We start from the raw sequence: 25,316 nt of genomic DNA on the forward strand, positions 1-25,316 counted from the left end.
TCCTGGCTGGTGTATATAGTTGTGTCCTGGCTGAAAGCAAGGCAGTGTCTTGACGTCATTAGCAACTTGGGTATAAACAATAACCACACACTCCATGCTTTGCAGAGTTTAGATCTGGATTCTGGCTGGAATGAAGGCAGCAGTTATAAATGCGACTGCTGAGGCTGAGACTGCATAGACCCAGCCAGGGTCTGCTCCCCTCCCCTCAAATGGAGGGTAGGAGAGACCTTCCTGCCTGAGGTCTGGGAAGTTGGGTTCTGTTCTCCATCAAGCCCCCAAGCCCCAGGCTAAGGAAAGATGGGCTTTTCTGAAAGCACACATGGATTGTAAAAATGAGGAGAGGATCTGGATGATATCATTTTCTTCTGGAGAGGCTTCACCCTGTCCTTGGTGAGGGAGATGAGGGCTGATCACCTCAATTCAGTGAGCACCTGTACTGATTGAGGCTGGAGTGGAGTTTTGGCGAGACTCTCTACTCATCCATCAGTGCCCTCGTGCCTTCCAATGGAGAGCCTGGGGTGTTCACTGGGGTCTCTCAGCACTGGTACATTCCGGCTTTAATCTATGTCTCGTCAGCGCCACGAGACAGTCAGCACTTGGCTGTGCACCATAACGGTGTGTTGCTTGGCTTCTTCGCAGCCTGCCTCCTGTAGCTTTCAAATTTGGAAAAAGTGCAAGTTGTGGGGCTCACTTCTTTGTCCCTTCTTATTGGGATTTTGGCCCCTCAGGTCTCTAATTTCTGTCTCTCCAGCTGCGAGAGGCCACTGAATGCATTGCTGCTTTTTCTGCCTCTTGGTAGTGGCCCACTGCCTCGGCCCTGTGTCAGGATTCCCCGTACACAGAGTTAAGGTAAAACCAGGCAGCTAGGGAAAGTCAGCTCCCTTCTCTCTACCACTGACCCCGTTTGGGGGTTTCTTCCCTCGATTCTTACCTCAGCACTCCATGAGACCTTCAGATAGCCTGCACCCACCTCCCCAGCCATCCAGCTGGATGTCTCTCTTGTTCTCAGAAAGAGTATTCCTTGGTCCCTATTGCTCTGTCATACCCTAAAAGATGAGCTAGATAGTTACAGATGGGCTGCAAATAGCAAAGACTCTTCCATGGAGAAGGCATCCATCTGTCCACGGAGACTGTCCATCTCAGTCTATCCAAAGGCCAGCAAATAAGCCACATTCACAAATCCAGACCCGGGGCTAAAACAAAATTGAGAGTCTGCTATTAGTGGATCTTTTGGTGTCCCAGGCAGCCTCTCCCTAAGAGCATTAGCTATTCCTGAGTATTAATCTCTTGGCATGAGTTTAGTAGAAAATGTGATCTTCTCTGGCAAACTGCAATAGCAAGTTTTATCAGGTTAGCAAGAGGGATCCATGACAGTCTTTAGGGGCTGGTGCGCAGCTGTGAGACCACTATGGCTTGCTTTAACAGCTCGGAAGCAGTCCAAATTCGGTTCTGAACAATGCTGCTTGCCCTGGGAGTCTAGGCTCTCTTTGCCTACTCTTTATCTGTGATAGCAGCATCTTTGGGATTTTTTCAAAGTGGGGGTAAGGAGTTATATCGTGGTTGAAGAGGGAGGTTTGTTTTGAGCACTTTTTGAGGGCATTTGTTGAGGGCAAAGAGCTAACAGGAGGACAAAGCCCACGGACTCACTGTTTCCTCCATTTGCTTCTCTCTAGCCTGCACAGACAAGGAGTTGAGGAACCTGGCTTCCCGGCTGAAAGACTGGTTTGGAGCCCTTCATGAGGATGCAAACAGGGTCATCAAACCCACCAGCTCCGACACAGCCCAAGGCAGTAAGACCACCTCACTCTTGCTAATTTATTTCAAGTACCACATTTCCTCAGTTATTAGACATTGTTGATTTAGCAATAGCATTTTGGGGTGATCAAAGAAACACTATGTTAAATGTACACATTCACTTAAAATATGTCCTAATTTCAGAAATATTAAAATATAGAGGAGGGGGAAATGCCTTAGAATCAACAAAATACAACAACTTATATTTTTAAAGTCTGGTTGCAAAATTATCAAATGTTTAGTATAGACATTTTGAAAAATACATTAAGTATATATAAAATTCCACCACTTCAACAAAAACTATAAGCATGTTATGGTGTATAATTCAAATTTTTTCCTTGCCATATATAAAAAAAAAAAATATGTGTCTGTGCATATGTGTATATATATACACCCACATTTTACAGACTGTTCTATGACCTTATTTTACCATTTAGCAATAAATTATGACCATCTTGCTATGTTGTTGAGTAGTATTCTGCTTTGTAATAGCTACATAGAATCCCAATTTATAGATGTAACATAATTTATGTAATTACACCTTTATTTTGGAGCATTGAAGTTGTTACTAATGTTCAGCTATTATAAGCAACACTGTAGCAAACATCTGTGATAATATATTGTTGTGAACATTAGTCAGACTGCATTTTGTTTTCCATAGAAACTCCCAGACAAGTGTCCCCTCCACCCTCATGGAATTGGCAGAGATCATACTCAGAGCCTCTTCGTAAGCTGGAGAGAAAACTCAGAGTGGGTCTGCATACTTGTACTTGGGTGAAGTCTCTTGTTGCCTTTAACTCAAAGGCCGTTAGGGGTAGGCTTCACACTGTGGCCGATTGGCACAGAACGGCTTACTCAACAACACAGTTGTTCAAATACAGGGAGTTTTGCCACAGCCTTTTCTATGTAGCCACTTTTATATTGCTTTGTCAAAATATAAAAACACATTGTTGTTGTTTATAAGCCGAGTATTTCACCCCATCCCTGATCCCACACTTGTTGGGACAAGACTTCTTAATGTAATGCTCCTGGCTTGAATGAAGTAGGTAAGAAGTTACATTGGCAACTATTGGGATCAAGAGTTTAACCAGCGTCTGGTCTTCAGCCAAAATAAGTATGATGTCCTTAATTTTTGGTTATTTTTTGCTGTTCACAGCTATCGAGAGATACTAGTTGAGAATACTGATCTAGGTGACAATTCTTTCACTAGTTTGGATCTTTTATCTTAAGGGAAAGATAGCATTTGCTTCCCAGAAACTAAGTAGCCAAAGAGTAGTTCCTGGTGGTTGTATCTGTGGGAAAGAGAAAGTAAGATGGTTTCTTTCCATTCCTCCTGGAAGCTTCCTTGGGAGTTTGTGGACCATTAATTCACAGATGATCTAGAGAAACTTTTCCTCAGGATCCTCTAGGAGGAGCTGGGCCCTTGGGCTTTCTGAACAACCTTTAAACAAAGAGCAGATTGATATGTGGAAAGCTGCTCCTTGCAGCCTCCAGTCCCAGGAGACTTCTTCTCCAGACAGCTGGGGAGCCTGCAAAAGACCTGCCCTCAGCCAGAAGCAAATTGAGTCCTCGAAGAGGCTTTTAGATTTGATGTCGTGAAGCAGTTGGAGTGAAGGGAATATAAAGGAATGACGCTTGGTTAGCCCACAAGGCCACAGGAGGGAGAGACGTTTGGTCAGTCCAGGAGTTCAAAAGGGGAAACATGAAAGCCTGGAAGTCCCACATGCTTGGGGCCAACTAGAAGGGCTGCTCTATTTCCCTCTCCCCCCTATAGCAGATACAGGTGCCTCTTTTCTAGAACCTTCCAAATGGATGTGAGTGGGAGACTTTAGATTACTGCCCAACCAGCTTGGCACTTCTTTTTGGTGGTCAGTCTGCAGTAAACTCTTCTTTCCCATGTATTAAAATGTTAAAATTAATATGTTAATATTACATAAAATATTCTGTACAAAAGCGTGGAGCCATTTAGTGTCAGAGTAAATCATCTTCCTTTACTCAGTAGCCCCTGAGGACATCATCATCATAGAGATTTTTCAGTCCTGACCTTCAGTCAAAGAGGAGGGCACATTATATCCCATAGTCTCTCTTCTTGAAAAAAGGGATGTTTCTAAGATGTGTTCTAAGATCTCAAAAGGAATTAATTTAAAAATGGAAAGATTTTTTATGTTTGAAGGTGTAAACTTTGCAGTAGCTAGAAAACCTCTCTCAAGAAATACTTTCATTGAGTACTTCCTTGATGCCCATACTGGCTGAGGCTACAGAAGGGAACGAGACAGTCTTTACCCTTAAGGAGCTTAGAGTCTGATTAACAGGCATTGACAACGAGGGGAAGCACAGGTTCTGTGAGAGCTCAGAGGAGGAGCTGCTGCACTTATTTTACTGGCTTCTGGACAGTGAAGACCCTTTTGTAAAGACACTGCTTTAAAAAGGGTAGGAACACTTTGCTATGTCTTATATCCTGCTGACTAGGCAAGGGTTCCCAGTGATGCACATAGTAACCCAAAGATCAGAATGTAGGTAGGAACCCCAGGAGTGGGCAATCGACCCCATCAGGACCCTAAATTGCAGTCACTGTATCACCTCCCCTTGCACTGCCCATTCCCAAACATGGCACCCTACCCAACTAGATGTCCTCAGGGCAGGAGGATCATGCATCATGCAAGGCAGAGGCAGCCCTGGGAGAGGAGGGATTGAGAATGTAGGCTCAGGGTTGGGCTGCCTGGGTTTGAATCCCAGCTCCACAATTTTTTGACTTTGAGCAACTAACTTAAGGCTGGAGCATTTTTGCCATCTGTAAAGTAGAGAGGATATAGCATCATTTCATAGGATTGTTACAAGGGTTCACTGAGATAATTAAATATAAAAGAGTGCCTTGAGTAACACAAAGGTGAACTTTTATCATCATTTTTCCGGGAAAATAAAACCAGTCCTAGAAATCCACCTTATAGAATAACTTGAAATTGCATGGTACTTTTGATTCTGAGAGAAAGGCGAGTTTTAGATGTGGGGCATGCCTTCTCTGAGGTTTGTCTACAGTAGACTCAATATCCTGAGTGTTAAGCAAAGTGTTATTATTCAAGTGCACACAATTTCCATTGTGGAAACAAATAATTCTTTAAGAAACCTACCCCTCCTCCCCTAGGGAAATAAGAGGAAATTATTGTCTGAGTCAATTTGGATTCTATATCATGTATCTCTTGAGGGGACTGCAGAAAAGAAGAATGGGGAATGGAGGCAGGTAGCTGGCTTGTTTTCCCATTAATGTTCAGACTGCTGGGATTTAACAGTCCTTTGGGATATAATCAGTGCTTCTGGATTGTGCTACATAGTTCCATTTCACTGCCATCCTTTTGACAATAGTTTGTTTTGTTTTGGTTTTTCAAATATTTTTTTTCCTAAATATAAAAGCATAGTTTGCAGTATTATCAGTTAGTCTTCTTACTCACCATGTTTGCGATCTTCCTTTCAGGCATATCCTGTTTTAAGCAAGTCTAGTAAATGAAAACCTATATTTACATCACAGATAAATTAGCACTGGGGATTTGTTCCCTTTAGAACATATTTTCCTCAAATGCTGACTTCTGTTTTAGTGCATTTTAAATTGTTTCACTTAAAAACCAACAACAAGAACCATATATTCTGGTAAAGTGCTGCTGAGACTGTACTCCTGAAGGGAAATAGCCTCAGGAGGAGGCAGTGGGGGCGGGAAAGATCAGCTTGGTGGTAGCTGAGCTGTGCCATTCCCTCGGCAGGGTTTGACACCAGCATCCTGCCCATCTGCAAGGACTCCCTGGGCTGGATGTTCAACAAGTTGGACATGAACTACGACCTGCTGCTTGACCACTCAGAGATCAATGCCATCTACCTGGATAAATACGAGCCCTGTATCAAGCCTCTCTTCAACTCTTGCGACTCCTTCAAGGATGGCAAGCTCTCTAACAATGAGTGGTGCTATTGCTTCCAGAAGCCTGGAGGTAAGGCAGGAGGGAGGTGGGGTCCAGAGGCCAGAACAGCCATGCTGGGCAGGGAAGGAGCATGTATCACATATTGCGGAGGCAGATAGAGATCAGCAGGCAGAAAGACACAGCTAGAGAATGAAGCCTTCTTCCCATCTAATGGCAGGCACAGGCTCTTTTCTCCTAATTTATTTCTACTTTTAGCATGGTATAGTAGAAAACCCAAGAGCATAATCAAGGAGTCCATTATTTCAGTCCTTCTTTTGGGAGAATCTCTTAACTATGTTGTGCCTCAGCTTTTGCATCTGTACAATTAGCATAGAAACCTTTGCTATATAATACCCAAGGTCATTGTGAGATTCTTAATGTGAGAAATACTGTACAAATATGAGTCTGGTAATTCCCATTGTCACGTGAATTCTCCATGTTCCCCTTTGAGAAAGCCACTTAGCTTCTTTAGGGTAAATATGGATTTATACTGAGTGCCTTAGACAAGGATATTTTAGTTGTAAATAAACTTCAGCTAACTTAAAAAAAAAGACAAGATTTGAAGAGCATATGGAAAGAATACAGGAGTATCTCATGTAATGCAAAGTCACACAGGAGAGGCAGGCTGCAGGGGGTTCACACTAGCAACAGAAAAACTCTCAGGGATCCAGGGGCAGGAGCTCTGAGGCTCCCTGAGGGGCATCATGGTCTGGCTTTATTCCCTCTGTCTCAGCTTCCCAGGGTTTGTGCCCAAGTGTGGTGGCCCACAGCTCATGGGACCGGCAGACACTGGCTTGTGTCTGAATTTCAGTCCCAAGACTCAGAAAAATCTGGTCCAGCATGGGTCAGGAATCCAGGATAACGTACTATAGCATGGCTGTCAGAATCCACCCCACCCCCACCACCAGGAAAGGAAGATGCCTACTGATATTAAAGTATTTAGATTACGTGTGTGTGTATGGGTACAGACCCAATACACAGAGCAGAGAATAGTGGCATTACACAAGGGCACTCAGGGAAAAGTATGTGCGTGTTTATAGGATTATAAGATACAGCCCCAAAAGCAGAATTACAGGTCAAAAGGGCATGTGCATTTTTAAATTTGAGCAATATTTCCAATTTTCCCTCCAAAGAGGTTGTACCAATTTTTACTCTCACCACAAATATCCAAGAATATCTAATTCTCCAGGTGTTGCCACAAATTTTGTGATCACTGCCAAAGAAATTGTATTTTCTTATAGGTTTCATTTCTCTAATTATGACTTAAGTTGAGCATCTTTGTGTTTGAGATACTCTTGAGTTTCCTGTTCCTTGAAATGTCTATGTTTTTTGTACATTTTTTCCCTATTAGGTTCTTGTGTTTGTTTGTTTTTAGTAGGAACTCTCTCTATACTAAGGACATTAGAACTGTTCTAGTCATATGTATTGCAAATATTTTTTTCCCAACTTGGTGCATTTTTGCTAGGGAGAAAATTTACATTTTAAGATAGTCAAATTTCTACATCTTTTATTTTATGGCTTCTGAGAAGCCATAAAACTTACATTAGGCTTAGAAAGGTATTTCCCACTGCAAGATAGTAAAGCAAATCTCTGTTCAGTACCCTTTAGGTTGGTTTGTTTATTTAAATCTTGTATCACTTTAGATTTCTTTGGTGTATGGTCAGGTAGGGTCCCAGCCCCTATCCCCACTCCTGGAGATGGTTGTCTGGTTGCCTTTCTGCAATTTATTGACTAACCCAGCTTTCTCTATTATATATGAAATTCCTATATGCTATGTGTGTATCTGTCTATTCCTGGTACTCTGTTCTATTATTGAACTATCCATAAACCAGTTGTAAACTGTTTAAATCACAGTTGTTTTACCATATGTTTTAATATCCAGTGGGGCCACCATCTCCTGCCATTAATCTTTTTTCAGTAATATTCTTATATGTTTTAACTCCTTTAACTTTAGAATCAGTTTATTGAATTAAAAAAATTCTTGTTGGTATTTTTTTAGAATCAGGCAAAATTAGATTAATCTAGAGAGAACTGACTGCTATGTAATATTGAATCCTTTTATCCTAGAACAGGATCTGTCTGTTAACCTGATAACAGGATCTGTCTGACTTACAAGTTTGGTTCCCACAGACATTATACTTCCCTCGTGTTTATTGTTGTTGTCATTGTAAATGAAATCAATTTTTTCCCATTATATTTCCACACTGGTGGTTGTTTCAATATTAATTTTATTCCCAGCCACCTTACTAAATTCTCATTTTGTTTCTAATCGTTATTCTGGTTGGTTTCCTTGGATTTTCCAGGTGTGCAATCATATCATCTGCAAATAGTGATAATTTTTTCCTTTTCAATTTTTATACCTCATTTCTTTCTCTCCTCTAATCACATCAGCTAGTACCTCCAAATCGATATGCTTGGGATGGTTCAGCATTAAGCTTAATGGTAGCATTTGGCTTGAGTTCATATAAAATCATGTGACTTGAGCCAGGGTTCAGGTTTAACCTGAGTGAAGGAAAGCCTCAGTGCTAATGCTGACTGCTTCCACTGGAGGTGTAGTGTCAGGGCCCCGAGAGTGAGGTTACTGCCTTAACCAAGAGACAGAGCTGGTCACCTGGCCCATGTGGTGTCTCTGGATAGGCTGCCCTTTCAGCAACTGCTGAAGGAAGCCAGGACCCCCACCTATGACACAGCATGGCCTCCAGGAGGAGTTGAGCAAAGAAATTTGTTGTAGTTCTTTTTTCATTTGTTTCTCATTTTGTGTTAGTTTCTTTCTTTGTTAAGTTCCCACCAGCTCCCTCCCTGACCCAGAATCAGTTCTGGGATTTCTATTTTACTTTCACATTTCATTATTATTTCCTGTTTATTAAGGTATGTACTTGAGGCTAAAATTTTTCTCCAAAGCACTCCTTTAGCTGTAGACCATAGGTATCAATATCTGGTATTTTTATTATAGTTAATTTGTAGATATTCTATGATTAAGGCTCTGAGTGCCTTTTTGGCCCAAGAAAATTTTGAGAGAGCACTTGTAAACTTTTCATGTGGTAGGATTATCTGTTGACTGCTTTTGACATTATTCTCCACTTTTATTGCCAAGTTTGAGTTTTAGAACTTTTTTCAAAAATTCTCATGGGAATTCCGTTCTTTGAATTAGTCCTTGAATATTTGAAAATATTTCTATTTTCTTTATTCTAGAACAAAGACAATAAGTATAAACTTCCTGGAGTCACAGGTTTTTTTCTTTATCCTTTTTATACATTATTCTCAGCACTGGGTGTAGCTATAGAATAATGTGAACCCATACTAATAATTTTTTTTCCATTTTATTGGTGATGTAAATATTTTGCCTGGAAGCCAAAAGGAGTCTTTTAAGGACATGAATTTCCTAGAACATGTCTTAGTTTTGCTCAGTCTGTATCACTGTTTCCTGATATATGTTATGCTCTTTTGAGCTCTAGAATTAAATTTTTTTTTTTTGTTCTATTTGATTAGTCTCTTCTCAGGAGCATCAGTAACACGGATGTCTCACATCAGTTTTGTTGCTTCAGCTACAGCCTTCATTTCTTTCGTTTTTTTTTTTTTTGAGGAAAATTAGCCCTGAGCTAACATCTGTTGCCCATCCTCTTTTTTTTTTTTTTGCCTGAGAAAGATTGGCCCTAGCCTAACATCCGTGCCCATCTTCCTCTACTTTATATGCGACACCACTACAGCATGGCTTGACAGGCAGTGTGTTGGTCCACACCCGGGATCCAAACTCGTGAACCTGGGCCGCTGGAACGGAGCATGTGAATTTAACTGCTATGCCACCAGGCCAGCCCCTATTTCTTTATTTCTACATCTGGCGTTTTGTCTTGTTCTTTCTTCGGCAATTTTTTCTTGCAGCAATTTTTAGTACGTCTCAGTCTGATTCATTTTTCCTTATTTTCCAATAAGTAGAGTTTTTAAAATGACTGTAGGACAATTTGGGGGCGGGAAGGTTCTCACAATTAGCAACTTGTTTCATAGTAAACCGTCTGACAGTGTTTATATAAATGATTGTGATTTTCCTTCTCTTCAGGAGCAGTCTTCTAAATGCCTACAGTTTCTTCTCTATATTTCTGCATAGTTACAAAGATGAGCATTTCCAGTTGCAAAATAGGAATAATATTGGTACCTACTTTATATGGTGGTAATTAAGATGTAAAATTCTAGAACATTGTCTGGTACATTCTAAGAATTCAATAAAGGTTTATTATTTGTTATAGTAAATGCTACCTTTAATCATTGAAGATGGAATTTATTTCTCATTTTTAGTTGGTTGGTATCTTTCTCCTGTACTCTGAAAGCATCTTAAACCCAGAAGTCAACAAAATGCACTTTACAACCAGTTTCTTTCAAGGAACAAGCAGCAAGACCAGGTGGTATTGTGAAATCCACAGAATAATAGTTGTAAATAGGTGCTCAGGTACTTTCTACAGGCCCCACACTTGCATATACAGGGGTAGTATAAGTGCCCTGAGAATCAGAACCCTCTATCCGTGCCTGGAGGACCAGGAGCAAATAGCAGAGCCTCCCAGAGCCACCGGTCTGCAGGGGCAATTCGTGGTAAAACTCAAGAACTAGTGAGGTCACCTTTTTGCTGGAATGGAAGTAAGTTCTTCTCTTGGGAGGTAAAAGAATACCACACACTTTGATATGCCCTCTTCGCCACGTAGCTCCATTGTATCAATCCTTCACTTGAGAACTGACAGGTTTGTGCTCATTCATAACAACATATGTTTTATAGTTGAGGACTCGGAGGCTGAGAGAGCCCAAAGTACTCAGCTATGAGGTAGCAGAGCCGAGAGTTAGGGTCTCACTCTCTACATCTCTTGTATATCTTCATTGTTATCCCTTGAGGCCCATGTTTTTCTTTCCTGGGTAGCAAGCCATGAGGTCTGAAGGAGCCATTCCACATCCTTTTTCTCTCATATAGCAAGACCTGGGGTAGGTTAAGTATTTGTCACCTTTCCTCTGGTTAGTTGGTTTGTGGACTCAGAACACTTACCCACTAGTAAGCTTTGGTCCTGGTTCTCAGCTCATAGAAATCTTAGCTGATTATTTACTTATATAAAGGAAAAAGTCTGTTAGCAAAGCACCTATTAGACATCTGGTATTTGCTTGAGTTGGTGATGGGAAGAAAAATTCCTGTATAATGAAAGTAGCCCCCAAATACTATTTTAAGTACCTCATGGTAAAAGTTTTTTTAAAATTAGTAACACTAATGGCCTGAATTTGTTTTGCTGCATAGTAATAGCATATGGAGTAATTCCACTCCCAGGTGTGTCATAGTCTACATTTCACGTCAAGAATGAAGCCAATCATTAGAGATTATATCCCACGCCATCTGGAAACTGACTTTCATAAATTATTTTTTAGGTCTCCCTTGCCAGAATGAAATGAACAGGATTCAGAAGCTGAGCAAGGGGAAAAGCCTGTTGGGTAAGTACAATTTCTTGCCACTCATTTAAACAACTAATTAAACCATCCATGTCTCTTGTAATATTGAACACAGCAATGGATATTCAATTAGGGCCCAGTGTTTCGTGAAAGAAATGCCTTGTTTTACCCCAGACAGGGCTCTTCCAGGCAGCTGGTAACATGCCACAGTCAGCTGGACATAATCCGAGGATCGTTTAGCTGGTTGAGAACTGCTGCATGCTCTATCAGCAAAAGGAGAGGTCAAAGGTCAGCCCGGGACTAGAATCCAGCACCATCTCTATGTCTAAATCCTCCCTGACCTTGAGCTCCAGTGAACCTTGGCTTTTTCTTCTTTCAAATACAGCCACCGAATGGAGCTCTCAAGTGTTCCTTCTAACTCTAAAATTATAAAGTCTATAAATTATAGAATTTCCTGTATTCCCCAGATCAAGTTGTCCATTCAAGAAGGAAGATGAGCTGTACCCTCTTCTAAATTTATCAGATAGAATTCAAAGACTTGAGTGTGTGCTTAAGTGTATTTCTCTGTCACATGCAAGCAATCCCTGGAAGAAGGCATAAGGCTGTTGAGACACTGCACATTCTCGTCTTATCTTTGTCCAAATGTTAAGGCAGAAGCACATGGGTTCTATGAGTGTGTTTTCCCTGGCATGCAAGCCTATGGCCGAGGTAAAGGTAACAAATGCTGGCCTGGTGAATCATTCGCTTTTAGCTCCATGCCCTCCTTTCTCCAGCACTAGGGGGTAGTCATGGCATTCAGACAAGGCCGTCCCTGAGAGGTTGTTAAACTTTGTTTGTTTGATGAAGAAAGGAGTCTGCATTGCTTTCCTTGCTTTTTAAAAAGAGAGCTGACAGCTGCAACACAATAATTCAGAATTTTTCTTCTTGTGCAGTCAGAAGCAAGTGCATTCCCTAAGCAGCCTGCCATTTCAAAAGTTTATCTATTTACTTGAAGGAAGTGGGCCAGTTTTTTGCAGATTGTTAAATGCAGGCAGTCTGTGAACTCTGGTTAGTTCTCCTCTTCTGGTTTTTGAGTCACCTTATAGTGAATACTGCCTCTTTTTTCTACTGTTGAAAATTTCTTATTTCACTGGCTTGCCTCAGACTTTCCACTGCTGATAACACCCAACTCAGAACTCCAAAGTTGTGACTTTGACCTGTCTGGGCCTAGGTTCTTCTCCCATGTAAGAAGACATAAAGGCATCTTTCTGATCTGAAGGCAAAGTGGCTGGATTCCTTTTCCATAGGTTTTCTCATAGGTTTTTCCAGGGCAAGGACTTGTGCTCACTGATCTGATTCCTCCCCATGGGAGGTTATTTTGAGTTTGAGTGATGTGCCTAAGGTCCAGAGGTACTTATAGAATTAATATAACGCTATTTTTAAAAAATTTACTTTCAAAGGGTATGGATATCTTCTTACTGCTTCATTAATTAATAATGAGACATTTATAAGGTATGTGGTCTGAAATAGACTGCTTCATCTTCCATTTTCCCCAGCTCACATGAATGAAATGCCTACCTTTGTCCTACCATGAATCCTACATAGTTTTAAAACTTACTTTATCACAACACCCCACATATAGAGATTACTCTGGCTAAATCATGAAAATGCCACTTATCTGCTGACAAATTATTTTTATCATGGGGAAATCTCCTAACATAATAAATGTGTATTCAGGGGCATTCAGATTCAAAATAAATAAAACAAGCAACAACAAATTATAATCAGTTATAATTACTGCCTACTTGGAAAAGTGGTAATCTTATTACATTATAGATTTAGAGCAGCACCTGCTTCTTACCAACCTGGGGGCTCAGGCCGATATGCTTTTTTTTTTTTTTTTTGGTTTATCAAGGGCTATTGTTTTCCAACAGCAGCTCAAGGAAGAAGAGCAGCATTTCCCCAGCTCCCTACCTCTCCACAAACCTCTCTGCCTTTGGGTTATTGAGAGCATTTACTTTTTCTTTTCCTTCCTATCTATGATCTGATTTGATCTCTGAGAGCCTGGTCATCTTGGAATAGGCTGGTGAGAAGAGTGTTTAAGAGTAGTTCCTAGAGTCAGCTGAATCTGGGGTTAAATCTAGGTTCAAAATAGTAAAAATACCTGCCTCCCATGCCACACTTCTTTCTGAGGTTTATTCATGAAATAAAATCAGAAATAAAATTAGAGAGTAGAAAGCTATGTAGTAAGCAGAGACCTCTGTCTTCACACAGTTAATGTAGGCAGTGTTACTACCCAGGTCACACTTAAGAGAATTCTCTCATAGAAGATGAGCACACAATCATGAAACACACCCTAAGAAAAACCAAAACTAAAAACTGTCATAAATAAAGATTACCCACAGTTGAATGAGAATCAGATTGGCAACACCAATTAAAGAAGAGAAAATAATATCTTCAAAGTGCTGAGAGGAAATAACTTTGAACCTAGAATGTTAAACTTATCCCAGTTATCATTCAAGTGTGATGACAGAGATATTCTCAAACCATAGATTCAGTAAGTTTACTAACCAGACTCAGTAATGTATCACTAAAGAATTTACTCTACAGAAGATAAACAAGACATGCTGCTAAATCTAAATATTACCTATAAAAATGTTTTGATAGCAAGCTAAAATTCAAATTTCAGACTGTTGGGGGAAGTGGGAAAAAGGTGGTAAAAATGTGTTAAGTTTCTAGTTTATTCAGGGAGAAATGAAAATGTAGATTAACTTTACATCTTTTTAGGAAAATAATATGCTTCTCTGTGGAAAATTTAACGGTAACAACAAGAATATTAGAATGTATAGTTTTTAAATCTATAGAAGAAAAACATGGAATAAGGAGACTTGATCATTTCAATGAAAGGGGTGAAATGAGAAATAGGAAACACAAAATATGGTGGTAGAAATAAGAGCAAGCATATCTGTAATCACAATAAATGTGAATGGGCCAAACTCATTTATCATGAGACACAGACTATCAATTGGTATTTTTAAAGAGAGAGTTACACATAAAACAATTCCACAGAAAGTTGAAATTAAAAGATAGTAAAATCTGACAAAAGCAAATACTTTGTTTTGAATCAAAACAAAGACAGAATATCATCTTGCTGAAATGTTCTGTTTACAATATTATGTCATCAATTGGTATACCCATAACTTTAAAATAAAACATAATAGAATTTCAAGGAGGAATTGTCATAATCAGAGACTTTAATATACCTCTTCATGAAACTTACAGTTCAAGTAGACAAAAAATGTATGGAAGAATTGAATAAAATGATCTTTTAGCATTCATATATATGTATTCCTGTAAATAAGCATAGAATCTATAGACTTTTCAAAAACATAAATGAAATATTTGCCATGGATTACGCCACAGAAGAAAACTAAACAAATCTCAAACAATTTTCACAGATCAGATTTACTCGCTACAACACAACGAAAGTAGAAGTCAAAAATGAGATTACCAAAATCCTGTATGTTTGGGGGCTTTTATAAATAGTCAAAGATGAAATAAAGTAAAAACTACAAAACATTTAGGACTGAATGATAATGAAAGCACTGTGTACCAAAGTTAGAGGAAAGCAATAAAAGTGAAACTTAGAAGAACATTCACAGCTTCAAATGCATTTATGAAAAAAAATCAAAACTAAATTAAATTTTCAAATCAAAAAGCTATAAGACCACCACCATAAACTGAAATGATTAAGACTAAAGCAGAAAACAATGAAATAGACAAAACTTTGGCAATATGAAAGGCTCAAATACTGTCATGAATTTAAGAGTGGGATGTAACCTTAGATATAGAATATGGTAAACTTGTGTTTGTGAAACTTCAGTGTATATCAGAATCACCTGGAAGGTTTTTTAAAGCACAGTCTGCTGGGCTCCCCTCTCAAAGTTTCTGATTCAATAGGTCTAGGGTCAGGCCCAAGAATTTGCTTTTCTAAGATATTTCCAGGTGATGCTGCAGATGCTGGTCCTGGGACCACACTTTGAGAACCACTGCTATAAACCAATTGGTAACAATTATTGAAATGGATACTATGAGTTACCACATTTGGGCCACAAAGAACCAGAAGACCCAACTAGATAAAAAACCATGAAGTTAATTTAAATCAAACTCAAAATGCTACTTTCATCCCCCAAAATAGGCACCAGGCCCAAAATATTTTTATGGGTGAATCCTTCAAGGGAGAGATCATTCTCATTTTATATAAAATGTCTAGAGTATAGAAAAATACCTGAATCATTTTTATGAAGTAGTTGCTTTGATACAGAAATTGAAGAAACAAAAGTATATGCCTCTATCACTTAGTAACATAGATGCAAAAGGATTAGCAAATTGAATCAGTAATATTTATTCCAGGAAATCAAATATATATTTAACTGTGCCACCAGTAATTCATCTCATTAAAGTATATCAAGGATAGAAAAAATAGTACATAAAGGATAAAAAATCATATGATTTTTTCAAGTGTTAAAAATGTTATCGAGGGGCCGGCCCTGTCACTTAGCGGTTAAGTGCTCGCACTCTGCTACTGGCGGCCTGGGTTCGGATCTCGGGTGCACACCGACGCACCGCTTCTCTGGCCATGCTGAGGCCGCATCCCACATACAGCAACTAGAAGGATGTGCAGCTATGACGTACAACTATCTACTGGGGCTTTGGGGAGAAAAAGGGGGAAAAAAGGAGGAGGATTAGCAATAGATGTTAGCTCAGGGCCAGTCTTCCTCAGCAAAAAGAGGAGGATTGGCATGGATGTTAGCTCAGGGCTGCTCTTCCTCACAAAAAAAAAAAAATGTTCTTGAGTCAGAAGAAATAGCAAATCTGAACAGACCAATTACTAATAAGGAGATTGAATCAGTAATCAAAAATCTCTCAGTGAAAGAAAGCCCAGGATCAGATACCAGATGGCTTCACTGGTGAACTTTGCCAAACATTTAAAGAAAATTTAACACCAATCCTTCTCAAACTCTTCCAAAACATCAAAGAAGAAAGACCACTTCCAAACTCATTTTATGAGACCGGCATTAACCTGTTACCAAAGCCAGAAAGATAAAAGAAAACTAAACTACAGGGCAATATCCTTGATGAATATAGATGCAAAAACTCTCAATAAAATACTAGCAAAATGAATTCAGCAGCACATTAAAAGAACCATTCACTATGATCAAGTGGGATTTATCCCTGGGAGGTAAGTATGGTTCAACATATGCAAATAAACCAATGTGATACATTACATTAACAAAATGAAGGGTAAAAATCATATGGTCGTCTCATAGACACAGAAAAACCATTTGACAAAATTCAACATCAGTTCATGATAAAAACTCCCAACGAATTAGGTATGGAAGGAACATGCCTCAACATAATAAAGGCCATATATGACAAGCCCACAGCTGACATCATACTCAGTGGTGAAAGGTTGAAAGCTTTTCCTCTAATATCAGGAACAATACAAGGAAACGCACTCTCACCACTTCTATTCAACATAGTACTAGAAGTCCCTACCAGAGCAATCAGGCAAGAAAAAGAAATAAAAGGCATCAGAACTGGAAAGGAAGAAGTAAAATTGTCTCTGTTTACAGAAGACATGATTTTATATACAGAAAATCCTAAAAACTCCACCCAAAAATTGTTAGATCTAATCAATGAATTCAGTGAAGTTGCATGTTACAAAGTTAACATACAAAAATCAGTAGCATTTCTATACACTAACAATGAATTATCTGAAAAAAAAGAACGAAAGCCTCATTTACAATAGCATCAAAAACAATAAAATACTTAGGAATAAATTTAACCAAGAATGTGAAAGATCTCTACACTGAAAATTATAAGAATTAATGAAAGAAATCAAAGAAGAGACAAATAGATGGAAAGGTGTCTTGTGTTCATGGATTAGGAGAATTATGTTGTTAAAATGTCCATACTACCCAAAGCCATCTATAGATTCAATGCAATCCCTATCAAAATTCCAATGGCATTCTTTACAGAAGTAGAAAAAACAATCCTAAAATTCATATGGAACCACAAAAGACTCTGAATAGCCAAAGCAATCCTGGGAAGAAAGAACAAAGCAGGAGGCATCACACTTCCTGATTTCAAGCTATATTATAAAGCTATAGTAATCAAAATGGTATGGCACTGGCATAAAAACAGCCACAGAGACCAATGGAACAGAATCAAGAGCCCAGAAATAAACCTATGCATATATGGTCAACTATTATTTGACAAGGGAGCCAAGGAGACTCCATGGAGAAAGAGAGTCTCTTCAATAAATGGTACTGGGAAAACTGTATATTCACATGTAAAAGAATAAAACAAGACCCCTATCTTAGACCACTCACAAAAATTAACTCTAAGTGGATTAAAGACTTAAATGTAAGACTGGAAACCATAAAACTCCTAGGAGAAAACAGGAAAAACCTCCTTGACATGGGGCTTGGCAATGATTTTTTGGATATGATGCCTAAAGCACAAGCAACAAATCAAAACTAAACAAGTGAGGCTGCATCAAACTTAGCAGCACAGCAAAAGAAACAATCAACAAAGTGAAAAGAGAACCTATGGGATGGGGAAGAATATTTGCAAATCCTATATCTGATAAGGGGTTAATATCCAAAATATTCTAGAGCAAATTAAGCCTGAACTAACACTGGAGGCAAAAATGATAACTGAAGCTGTCTTACTTTGGGCACCTCATAAAAAGGCAAGATTCTTTGGAAAAGACAAGTAGAAGGCAGCAGGAAAAGAGGAAAAGCAAATATGAGATGGATAAAAGAAGCCATAAAAGCCATAGGTATGAGGCTATAGGAGCTGAATAGGGCTGTTGAGAAGAACATTGTGGACATCACTTATTCACAGGGTCACCAGGAGTCAAAGCCAACTTGACAGCATGTAATAATATAATAAATCTGGACTATATAAAGAACTCATACAACTCAATAGCAAAAAAACCCCAAATAATCCAATTTAAAAATGGGCAAAGGACCTGAACAGACATTTTTCCACAAAAGACATACAGATGGCTAATAGGGTCATGAAAAGGAGCTCAACATAACTAATCACTGGGGAAATGCAAATCAAAACCACAATGAGGTCACCTCATGCCTATTAGAATGGCTGTCATCAAAAAGACAAGAGATAATAAAGGCTAGTGATGATGTGGAGAAAAGAAATCACTTGTGCATTGTTGGTGGGATTGTAAACTGGTACAGCCACTATGGAAAACAGTAGGGAGGTTCCTCAAGAAATTAAAAACCAAACTACCATATGATCTAGCAATTCCACGTCTGGGAATATATCCAACGGAAACAAAAACACTATGTTGAAGAGATATCTGCACCCCCATGTTCAAAGCAGCATTATTTACAATAGCCAAGACATGGGAACAACATAAGTCTCCAGTGACAGAGGAATGGATAAAGTTGATAAACATATATAATGGAATATTATTCAGCTATAAAAAGGAAATCCTGCCAATTACAACAACATTGATGGACCTTGAGGGCATTATGCTAAGTGAAATAAGTCAGACAGCGAAAGACAAAATACTGTATGATCTCACTTAAATGTGGAACCCAAAAAAAGGAAAAAAAAAAAAAAAAAAACAAGTTCATAGAAAAAGAGATCAAATTTGTGGTTACCATAGGTGGGGAAGAGGGGATTGGAGGAAGGCGGTCAAAAGGTGCACACTTCCAGTTATAAGATAAATAAGGACCAGGGATGTAATGTACAACATGATGACTAGATTAACACTGCTGTATGGTGTATATCTAAGTTATTAAGAGAGTAAATCCTAGGACTTCTCATCACAAGGAAAAAAAGTTTTTTTTGTATCTATACGAAATGATGGATGTTAACTAAACTTATTGTGGTAATCATTTCACGATATATGTAAGTCAGTCAAAGCATTATGCTGTACAGCTTAAACTTATGCAGAGTTGTATGTCAATTATACTCAATAAAACTGGAAAAAATGAAGTTATTACCCATTCATGATTTAAAGGGAAAAATAAGAACTCATCAAAGAAAGAATAGAAGGAATCCTGTCTAACTTTGAGCAAGTCCCAGGGTCCCGTAATCTTGACTAAGTAATAACCAACCAACCCTTTCTCTCCTGTAGCCCTGCAGCAAACAGCCTGTCTGATGTGTGAACCCTATTCTCTGTCTTGGAAGGCATTAACCCTGAGTATCTCTGGACTTCTCTGATTCCCCCAGGAGCATTCATACCCCGGTGTAATGAGGAGGGCTATTACAAAGCCACGCAGTGCCACGGTAGCACGGGGCAGTGCTGGTGTGTGGATAAATATGGGAACGAGCTGGCCGGCTCCAGGAAACAGGGCGCTGTGAGCTGCGGTGAGTAAGGCCTTCTGCACCAGCCCCACAGTGACCTCTGTTAACCTGGAGGTCTTCGCTATATTAGGATCTGAGCAGAGGAATTTCAAGAGGTGGCTGTGGTCTACAGTGAGTGAGTTTACAATGGAGACAGAGTAACCCTGAAATCGGAGGAGATTAGCTAGGTTTTCGAGTGGCAGGACCTCACCATGACCAGTGGGCTGGACAACAGTTTTTGACAGTCAGGAACTGTTGCAGGCAAAGAGCCACTTAGGCTGCCTTGACTTTTTGCTTAGGATTATAAACCTCCCAAGAAGGCAGAAGCACCTCAAAAATCCTGGGCTTCATCTCAGAACAAAGCTTATGGTCCATGCCATGTAGACTAACCCTACCCAGAGCAGGATGCTCCCACCTTCAGAAAGTAAAGTGCATGGTTTTGCCCTACAGTTAAGTCATACGCGAGGGAAACACTGACATGGGTCATGAGTAAGCAGAAACTAACCTCAAATCTTTTTTTCCTTCTTAATGTTTCAGAAGAGGAGCAGGAAACCTCAGGAGATTTTGGCAGTGGCGGCTCCATGGTCCTGCTCGATGACCTAGAGGATGAACGGGAGCTGGGACCAAAGGACAGATTGGGGAAGCTGAGGGTGCATGCCCGGGCAGTGACGGAGGATGATGAAGATGAGGATGACGACAAAGAGGATGAAGTCGGGTACATATGGTAGTCCCCATAAGGAGGAGGACACAAGGTTTGCACAAAATTGCAAGTCACTTCCTGTTCCCGCATTTGTATCTAAGACTCCACGGCACCAAGGTCTCTTCTCCATTGTTGCTCTCTATACCCAACCTAAGGTTTGGAAGACAACTCTTTGTTCCCAGAGCATTCTGATTTTGCATATGGTTGTGTGGGAAGAAGGATGTTGTGTTTTGTTTTGTTTTTTAGACAGGGGACTAGCTGGCTGAATTAGAGCCTCCTTCTCTCCTAAGAGGTTTTTGCAATGAGCATGTGATTTATGTGGGATTCTGACAGCGCAGGGAGCCCCCGCCCTCTAAATGTCTAAGGCCCTTTTGATCACCCACAAGGTGGTTATTACAGCATGGTTCCCAGCCTTACAGTGTCTAAGTGCTTTTCTTGTGTCCTGTAGATGTTGTGGAAAACACACCACACTGTACCTTTTCTCCCCTGCCCCCAGCACCCCTGGTGTTTATTATTAAAAGTTAGTTTTTCACATCACTATATCTGGCTTCCTACAAACAGCAGCCTTAATTCAGTCAAGCACCCCTTTGGGGAATTGATTTTCTTTATTAAAAATATTGTGTCTGGATGTTTCTCTCTGTACTTGCATAAATATGTATGTGCAGAAGAGACTGTGTGTGTATATGCCTTGCACACACACAAGTACACACACCTCTCAGAAAAAGTAGGTATCTATTAAAAACTCATTTGGAAAACAATTACAAATTTGGCAGCTTGTCCAGACCTGGATCACAATTTCTGGAATAGGAAATTTGTATCGAAGTCCTTTCTTGCACTAACAGTTGGCACTTGTAGCCTGTAGGCTGAGGAGGTTTCTTCTCTGTGCATCAGCAGAGTTACTGGAAGCCTCTTTGATTTGAATAAGCCTCTCTCTGCCTAAATTGCTTTTCTCACAGAAGCCATGCAACTCCCACGTGGGCAGCTTCACAAGCCATCTCTTTCATTTCAGCTCAAAGCCCCCCTCAGTCTGCAGCGGTTCTGTCTGCCGCAGTTTCCTCCCTTCCCTACCTACTCAAGGGCTTTTTCTAAGGCATGTTCGCACACCCCCTGCTCTCTGAGAAGACAGTACCACGGTGTTCCTTAGCAGAAGAAAATTCAGGATTCTAAACTCAATGTTTTGCTTTTGCCCCCTTTCTAACCACAAATCATGATGAGAGTATAAAAGCTGTATGGATTTTATATCATTCATCATTTGTAAAGAATCCTAGATGAAGACCTAGAAAGAACTTTATAAGTAGCACATGGAAGCTAGGGTTAGATTTTTCAGAGCAAGTCCTGCCCCCACCCCCTCACCCGCCCCAGTGTTGAGATACTAATGAAAGCCCTTCACCATTGCGTTTCTTTTCCTTTAATAAGCTCATTATTAGAGTCTATCTCCAAATTTGGTAGGGTTGGCATCTTATAGTTTTAGGCTGTCTCTCCCTGTCAAGCTGGCCCAGATACAAGTACCAAAGAGTAGTCTTCAAAGGAGCCCCATTTAGTTCACTACCAGCCCTTAAGCTCCTGCCCTACCTGGTTTCCACTGACCTGGATGCCCTAATCAGCCACCTGGAAAGGCTTGCTGGCCCACGTTTGTTTTTATTCCCTTCTCCGTGAGCTCCAGCCAGTCCACAAGACCACATAAACTCGGGCAAAAAATATATTCAGTCAAACCATGATTATAGTGGCAGCTGACCAAGCCCCCACCCCAAATTGACCAGTGATTTGTACTTTACCAGCCTGCTTCAAACTAGCATTCTCCAATCCTTGCATTGGCCAGATAAAGTCTCATTATCCCTAGAGTTAGTCTCAGATGGGAAATGAACATACTTGATATAGTGAACACCTTTGGCCCGAGACACAAGGACAACCGAGACCCTAGGTATAGGGAGACCATGGGCAAGCTCTGTATTGGGATCTCAATTCCATCACCTCAGTTTTGATATTTTTTTTCTCACTTGAACAAAACTCTGAGATCATAATTTAGAAAACAGATGCTTAATTGAAGCTAAATTACAATAGAATGTATAAAAGAAAGAATCAAGACATTAAAAAATGTCAGTTTAGACCATCAAAGAAAACCATTGTTACTATCTCCTCTGAGCTTGGAAGAATGCACAAGAGAACAAATTAAAATCGACAGATTGATTTCACTTAGAGAAACTTCTAGGAACAGAGTGAACCACTGATTTTAATTTGCCTAATTATCTTATGACAAGTGTCAAATTAAGATGACACTTAAAGATCCTTAGCATTAACTTAATGATGGAGAAGAGTGCTCAATAGTCAATTCCCAGTAAGGTAATGAGATGCTCGTTTTCAGAGAGATTCCAAGAAGATATTTTAATTCATTAAAATATTAAATAAAAAGCCATCCCCAGACTGGAACCCAAAAATCAATGGTACAACATTAATGCCACTTTTCATGCCTCACTTTGGCATGACAGCATTAGAGTTTTTAAAGGTCTTTAGTACTTTTCACAAGTACTAAAGATTGGATTTTTTTAGTTATCTTATCCTTAGGAGGAGAATTTTTGTTTTCCTCTTTTTTGGCAGGAGTCCTTTAGCCAGTGACTGAGTAAACATAAAAATCTTGATTAAAAAAAAATAATACTGTGATAATCTATTCCCTTGTTTGAGACAGGTATTGAATTGAATCCTCACTACTCATTTTTGGAAACTCCTTGGGGAATTCCATAAACAGTTCTTTTATTTAATACCATTTCCTTGGCATCCAACTTACATCCCAGAATTTTCTTCCACCATGGTTAGTTGTCTGCCATATTAATGTCTTTTGTTCCCACAAATATTCTAGGCATGGGACTACCTTAATACTGAATTTGAGGTTTCGTATCAGTTTCCCCTTCTTTATGCCCATTTTCCCACGCCCAGCAGTGAGTGATGACGTGTCTGTCCAGGTCTGCCCCTCTGCTCTTCCCAGGATGCATTCACACTGGCTTTTTACCTTGACCACACTGTACAGTAACATCCAAGAGTCCTTTCTACAGTGGGTGGTTTTGGTCTTTTTATACCTTTTTCTCAAAGTCACTGATGTTTGTCCCTGTTCAGTGTGTAGCATTGTAATGAGAGCCCACCAAATCCTGAGTGTCAGTTTGTTGTCTATTGTAGACAAAATAGTGAAGTAGAAAAACCTAGTAAATTCTGAATGCTTTTCCACGTAGAATTCTCTGGAATGTGAACAAGACTCTTTGGTTAATAGTAAATGCTTAACTGTAGTCCTGAGTAGGTACCTTTCTGTCTGTCTCAATAAATTTTAATTTGTCTGCAACATCTGAGTGTTTGTCTTTTGTTAGCTTGGATGTAAACTCACCAGGCCACGTCCACATGCCACCTCTGGAGAACAGCAGGGGCACACTAAGGGCCTTCAAGCCCTCTGTATGTGGTGGGGAGGTTGACCTGCTGGTGGCGGGGCCTGTCCGGGCCCCTCTCAGCACGTGCATGCCCTGTGCCTGCTCAGTCTAGAATCCTATCACCTGACCTCTCTTTCTGCTGCTTTCACCTCCCTCAGGCTTCAACTTAGTTACTTAGCCCTTACCTATCAGAGTTCACTGTTGTCATCTGGTTTACGACCTTATGCTTTTTCAAGTCTGCCTATTCCTTCCCTCTCCAGTCAGTTATTCTCCTATTAGCCTGAAAAAAAATATCTATCTGTCTCCTTTATAGGGGACTCTAACTTCTCCTCAGTTCATGGATCAACACACCAGATGCTTGTCAATCATCAGAAAGCACCCACATTGGAACAGGAATTATTTCCTTTCCACCTTTATCCACATTCAGGCCAGTACGTCTATGACTTAATTATACCCTGAGTGAGTAATTTCACCACAAGCTGAGGTAGAAACTATCTTATGAATAATTCCATTCCTTTACCCCATGGACTGGTTTTCCAGAGAATTTACAGATTGACAGTTCAAGGAAAGGTGCTTCAAAAATCCATGAAATAACTGTCAGAACATGGCCAATATAAAGCCTCCAGCGTAGTTACAGGGCACATTAAAGAGAGGTTGGCATTTGCAGACACACTCCAAATTCCTCTCAAATTGGCACAGTGGTACAGGTCAAACATCACATTTCTTCTCAAGTTGTACACTCACAGATGCCACCTTGATCTGTTAGAGGCCAGGACCAAAGGAAGGAGAGCTGGAAGCTAGTTCTCCATCATTAGTTATCTAGTGTGAGCGAAAAGGTTGCAGCACCTTCTCAAGATTCTTAGTCAGTTGTAAGATTTGCTTTGACAAAGAAATTCAAGGAAAGAGGAAGATTTCAAAAGTTATTCACTCAACAAGCCTTTATATTTTTATGAGTAGATTATAGATTTATAGATTAATATATGTTGGCTGAATGAATGCCACTATGGGCAGGCACCATATTCAGTTCTACTAATATAATATGAATAAAACCTGGTACCTGCTCTGTTAAGTTATTATCTCCTTGAAAACAACAGACAAATAAATAACTGTTACAGTCTAGGTTGATGGAAATCTTAATTGACACCAATGGCTATTGCAGTCTTGTTAAAGCTTGCCTTTCTTGGTTCCTTTTATCCATCATTCTCTAGTTTTCCTCCTACCTCTCAGGCTGTTCATTTTACATCTCCTGTATATCCCTTTGTTCAACCAGTTCTGTTAATACTGGTGTTTCTCAGATCTGTGTCCCTGGCCCACTTCTCTTTAGATTTACATGCTTTCTCTGGACAGTCTTATGTGTCCAGATGGTTTCACCCATCTCCTCCATTCTGAGAAGCCCCGAATCTCTCTCTCGAGTATAGGTTTTGACTTCCACTCCATTCTGAAACAATCACCTGCCATTTAGATAATTCTACTCAAATTCCCCACTGACACCTCAATTTCAAACCTTAAAAAATCAAAATGATAGAATGAAACACAGAGTTAATAAGCCTATGACAAGAGGAGTCAGCAAGGATTTTCTTAAACAAGTCCTAACAAATATGAGCCATAAAGGAAAAGATGGATAAATTTTCCTCCATTAGAATTAATAACACATCATAAACAAACTTAAAGACAAAGAAGAAACTAGATATT

The 25,316-nt window shown here is 39.7% G+C and overlaps 1 protein-coding gene and 1 long non-coding RNA gene across 2 annotated transcripts in view; one reads left to right on the plus strand and one right to left on the minus strand.

The window, feature by feature from the left end:
- SPOCK1 (SPARC (osteonectin), cwcv and kazal like domains proteoglycan 1) overlaps positions 1 to 23,532 on the plus strand; it is a 486,635-nt gene extending 463,103 nt beyond the window's left edge. Inside the window, exons 7-11 of the mRNA XM_014795815.2 lie at positions 1,674 to 1,790; positions 5,547 to 5,768; positions 11,133 to 11,195; positions 19,401 to 19,538; positions 20,052 to 23,532. Of these exons, the coding sequence (XP_014651301.2) occupies positions 1,674 to 1,790; positions 5,547 to 5,768; positions 11,133 to 11,195; positions 19,401 to 19,538; positions 20,052 to 20,242 (731 nt within the window). The 3' untranslated portion in view covers positions 20,243 to 23,532. The remainder of the gene's footprint in view (positions 1 to 1,673; positions 1,791 to 5,546; positions 5,769 to 11,132; positions 11,196 to 19,400; positions 19,539 to 20,051) is intronic.
- Positions 1 to 25,316, minus strand: part of LOC147917264 (uncharacterized) — a 219,392-nt gene that overhangs the window by 16,088 nt on the left and 177,988 nt on the right. The window lies entirely within an intron of this gene.

Source organism: Ceratotherium simum, chromosome 4 (assembly GCF_057802395.1).
Source record: "Ceratotherium simum simum isolate JZ-2026a chromosome 4, ASM5780239v1, whole genome shotgun sequence".
NCBI lineage: Eukaryota > Metazoa > Chordata > Mammalia > Perissodactyla > Rhinocerotidae > Ceratotherium > Ceratotherium simum.